Here is a 3,853-nt window from a genome sequence, read left to right as displayed (position 1 = left end):
TCTTTTGAGCGAGCTCGCTGACAGAGGTAGGGACTGGATTGTCTGATTGAGTAGCAATGACAAGAGGAAGGCGAAGGCCTGCTTCAATGTATAGAGAAGGGTCAATCAAACCGCTTTTCGTCTGGGTCTGCTTTCTTCCTTTCGGCTAGCTCAAAAGAAGGCGAAGGCCTGCTTCAATACTCGCCCTTCTCTTCTCTTGTTTGAACTTTCTCCAAGGCGCAGAAAGAATGGGCTACGATGAGATAGAATGCAATAGAAACCGCTACTCTTAACGGTCAAAGCGAACCCTTTAATTCTGACATTCTTTATTCTGGAATTCGGAATGAATCAAATATCCCCGATTCGAACCTATGATGAGTCGGTTAACTGCCGAGCTTTCTACCACTGAGCTATCGATTCGAGGAACAATGGGAGATTATATCTCAGAGAGTTCCATTCCCGTTCTAAACCCATGGCCAATATGAACTCGAGGTTTCCTTAGTCACCCCAGTTACTTCTTCGTCCGGATTGAGTCATATGGAAGCCGTTCATTCTACTAGTTGAAGGCATGAGTGTGTGGTTACAGGGAGATAACTGAATCTTAGTTGTAGTAGAAACATGTCCCTACTATAGAAAAGCAATTCGAAATTAACGAAAAAAGGAACAGCACACATATCAAACTAGCAAAGAAGACGAAACAGAACTACAATGATAATTAAGGGGTTTGCGTTATTACAGATTCCAGCGATGTCAAGTACAAGGAAAGTGCGTCCACGTCCCACTCTTCTTCGAAGATGCCACCTGCGTCATTAATTGCCGTGGTATCCTGGCTATTCTCAAAGACCGGAATCAGCACTGGTCCACCTATCACTGGGACTTCATAGGCTGCGGCTGTGTCGCTGGCTACGTTCAAGCACCAGTTCGGTGCGCAAGATTCGTCTTCCTCTATATTAGCAAACTCCATCAATGAGTTCATATTGTTCAAGCTTGTTTCTTCCTTGATGATATCCAAGGAAGTCATCCTTTGCTTCTCCCTCGTCCTCTCTCTTGCTCTCGCCCTTGCCTTGGCCCTCGACTCCCTCGCAAGCGCTGAGTGGTACTCCACCTTCCTCGATGGCTTAACACCTCCTTTTCTGGCTTTGCTCTTCTTTACTTCCCTGGCTGCAACGGTCACGGTGGAGGACTTGTTCTTGGAGCTAGAAATAGCGGACGAATCCTGGCATACCAAAGCGGATGATTCACTTTTCGGGCTTCGGTTGCTGCAACCGCTATGTTCGGCTGAGGAAAGGGTGCCGAGCTCTTCGATGGCAGCTTTGGACACGGTGAGCAGCCATTGCACTGTCTTGCTGGCCTTGTCGAAGCCGAGCGTGTCCTGCAGTCGGAAAAAGCTCCGTGCCACATCGATGGAGAGCCTCATCCTTCGATCCCTCGGCCCATTTGCGGTAACTATCTTGCTGTGCCTGCATTTCCTCAGAGCCCTTTTGCGGCTACGACTGTCGTCGCCTTCCTGCCTCTCCACCGATGTGGCTGAATCACCAAGAGGAAGGCTTGGCCGAGTAGATGTTGGAGCCGCATTCGCGATGCCGATATTGGCGGAGGCTAAGAAGAGATCACGAAAGCCATCGGGACAAAAGATTGTCGGTGTGGAGGAGGGGAAGCAGGAGCTGTTGGGAAGAAGAAGATGAGGGTTGAACTCAAGTTGCTCGTTCGAAGACTGGTCGAAGATGTACTCGGGGTCACGGATCGGAAGCATTTTTCTGGTCAAAGCAAAATGTTATAGCAAGTAGTGTCAGGCTCATAAGCAAGTAAATAAAGCAAGGCTAGAAGCAAGGTATAGCATACTTTGAGTTAGTAATCAAAGAACGAGCGAGACCAAGGAAGCGAGAAAGCAGTACAAGAGTTTTTAGATCTGGTGTGAGTATCGACAGGGGCGGCCAAGTGCCAATCTATTTCAGGGGGCAACAAAATATACATTAACGTTGATAAAACCGACAACGTTAAGGTAAATAAACTTAAATGTTTCAGCTTCGTAATTATAGGGATACTAATATAACTCTTTAAAGTATAAGGATCGGAATACTAAAGTAGCTAAGTACGTATAGTAATCTATAATTAGGCCTCACAAATATACATTAAACAAATTGTACCAAGCTCCACCCTGATTACCAAACAAATATAATTAGGATTAGTTTGGATCAAACATGTGATTTATGTAAAGTCGACCTCGATTGACATATTAATTGAGTCAAAATCAATATAATACGAATCAATCTGGCCAACATGTTATATTTACATCAGCTTGGTGATCAAGAAATGCCACCCTTGCTAGTATTCGTATAATTAGCTCATATGGTCTACTTTAACAACTCCACATAGATAGTGTGCATGAGCCTAAACCACTCTGTCAACCGATACCAATTCTGGGCGTCGCCTGTTGCCATTTGGGCCATAACAAACTTGCAAGCAACAAAAAAATTACGGCAAATAAGAGATTTTATTGCATCCGATCATGCATTTGAAATATGTCCACAGACAACACAACCAATGTACACAATTTCTACCATTATGAAATATGCCCAAAGACACCGCATGTCTCTTGTGTTCTCCCTCAAGGTTTGCCCAGTTAATCCGATCAATCCTTACTGATTAATTGTAAAGCAATGATGTGCAGTTCAAAATGGCCAACATAAGGCAGGTTTCTTTCGTAGAGCGACAAAGACTGATGAATTGACTCATTAGTTCAAATCCTATTTTCACCACTTACCCTTAACAAAAAGAAAAAAAAAAGAATGATCGATATTAGTGTTTCTTACGTGCTCCTATCCCCACGTAATGCACAATATTGAAAGATTTGAAAGACTCCTAATCAACCAGAAGAAAAAAGATATGCCTACCATATATAGAACACAGGAGATCAAGATGATTAATACAAGTGGAACTAACCAAGAAACACTTCTTTAATGACTGAGTTAATGGTAGGGAAGGAAAGTCTAATCTAAGACAGCAGGTGTGAACTCTGAACTAATGGTACATGGACTGGTTAATTCTGCTGTGAAATGCAAATGGTACACCTTAAATAGAATTATAGGCTGGAATAGATTAGGAATAAAGAGTTCACCATGTGATTACTCTTTCTGAGCCTCCACCCACTACATCAGTACCATGATTAATCTTATTGCACGCAGACAAAGTTATGAGAGTAAAGTCACTTCTTACAAAGCGCACACAACCATGGAAAAAAGAAAGTTGATGTTACCTTTATTAATCTAGTTTATAGAATGATAGTTAAATCTTTTGAAGTAAAAAAGACATGTACAGAAATTTCCACATAGCAAACTAACCTCGATCTCATCTGAGACAGGTGTGCACTTTCGCAAGAGTGGAGCCTTTCCACCCACGGCAATTTTGCTAGGTGGAGAAGCAACATCTGATTACTGGCTACAATTTGGGGCATCACTAGATGGTCGAGCAACCTTGGGTTGTGATACCATGCTTAAACATGGAATATAAATTATCACAGTGAACTAATCATAATTTAAGGTTCATATTAGTGAGTGAGATCTACTAGATGTCAGAAGTAATGAAACATGAAAAAGAATAATGAAATGAGCATGTTCTTCTAATATGAATGTAAGCATATTATGGTTATAAGTCATTACTTTAATGACTTTAACAATGCTAAAAATGTTGCACTTGTGTCTAGACTTGATAGAGTAGGAATCATTAGTACATTGCAAAATGTAACATGATAGCTACAATCATCATAGAGCCTAAGGATACAGAAAGTCGAAAACATTGTGCCTACGAAGCTGGAATATAACAATCAAAAGGTAAAATTTGTTTATCATCAGCAGCTATTTTCATACGAACTTAT

At 41.8% G+C, this 3,853-nt stretch overlaps 1 protein-coding gene across 1 annotated transcript; it reads right to left on the bottom strand.

The window, feature by feature from the left end:
- Positions 1-668: 668 nt before the first annotated feature.
- Positions 669-3,853, bottom strand: LOC135613543 (transcription factor TEOSINTE BRANCHED 1-like). The gene is made up of 2 exons (XM_065110574.1): positions 3,321-3,853; positions 669-1,736 (listed from the first exon to the last, which is right to left on the bottom strand). The coding sequence occupies exons 1-2, from the start codon at positions 3,431-3,433 to the stop codon at positions 695-697; spliced, it is 1,155 nt and encodes a 384-aa protein (XP_064966646.1). The 5' UTR covers positions 3,434-3,853; the 3' UTR covers positions 669-694.

This window comes from Musa acuminata, chromosome BXJ1-2 (assembly GCF_036884655.1).
Source record: "Musa acuminata AAA Group cultivar baxijiao chromosome BXJ1-2, Cavendish_Baxijiao_AAA, whole genome shotgun sequence".
NCBI lineage: Eukaryota > Viridiplantae > Streptophyta > Magnoliopsida > Zingiberales > Musaceae > Musa > Musa acuminata.
This window is presented reverse-complemented; position numbering and strand designations above follow the sequence as displayed.

What these genes read in the sequence shown, in the direction of transcription:
- LOC135613543 (XM_065110574.1), bottom strand. Translation starts at nt 3,433, where the DNA reads ATGCCCCAAATTGTAGCCAGTAATCAGATGTTGCTTCTCCACCTAGCA. An exon ending in CTGTCTCAGATGAGATCGAG is followed by an intron (nt 1,737 to 3,320) that starts GTTAGTTTGCTA and finishes TGCTTTGACCAG; the next exon opens with AAAAATGCTTCCGATCCGTG.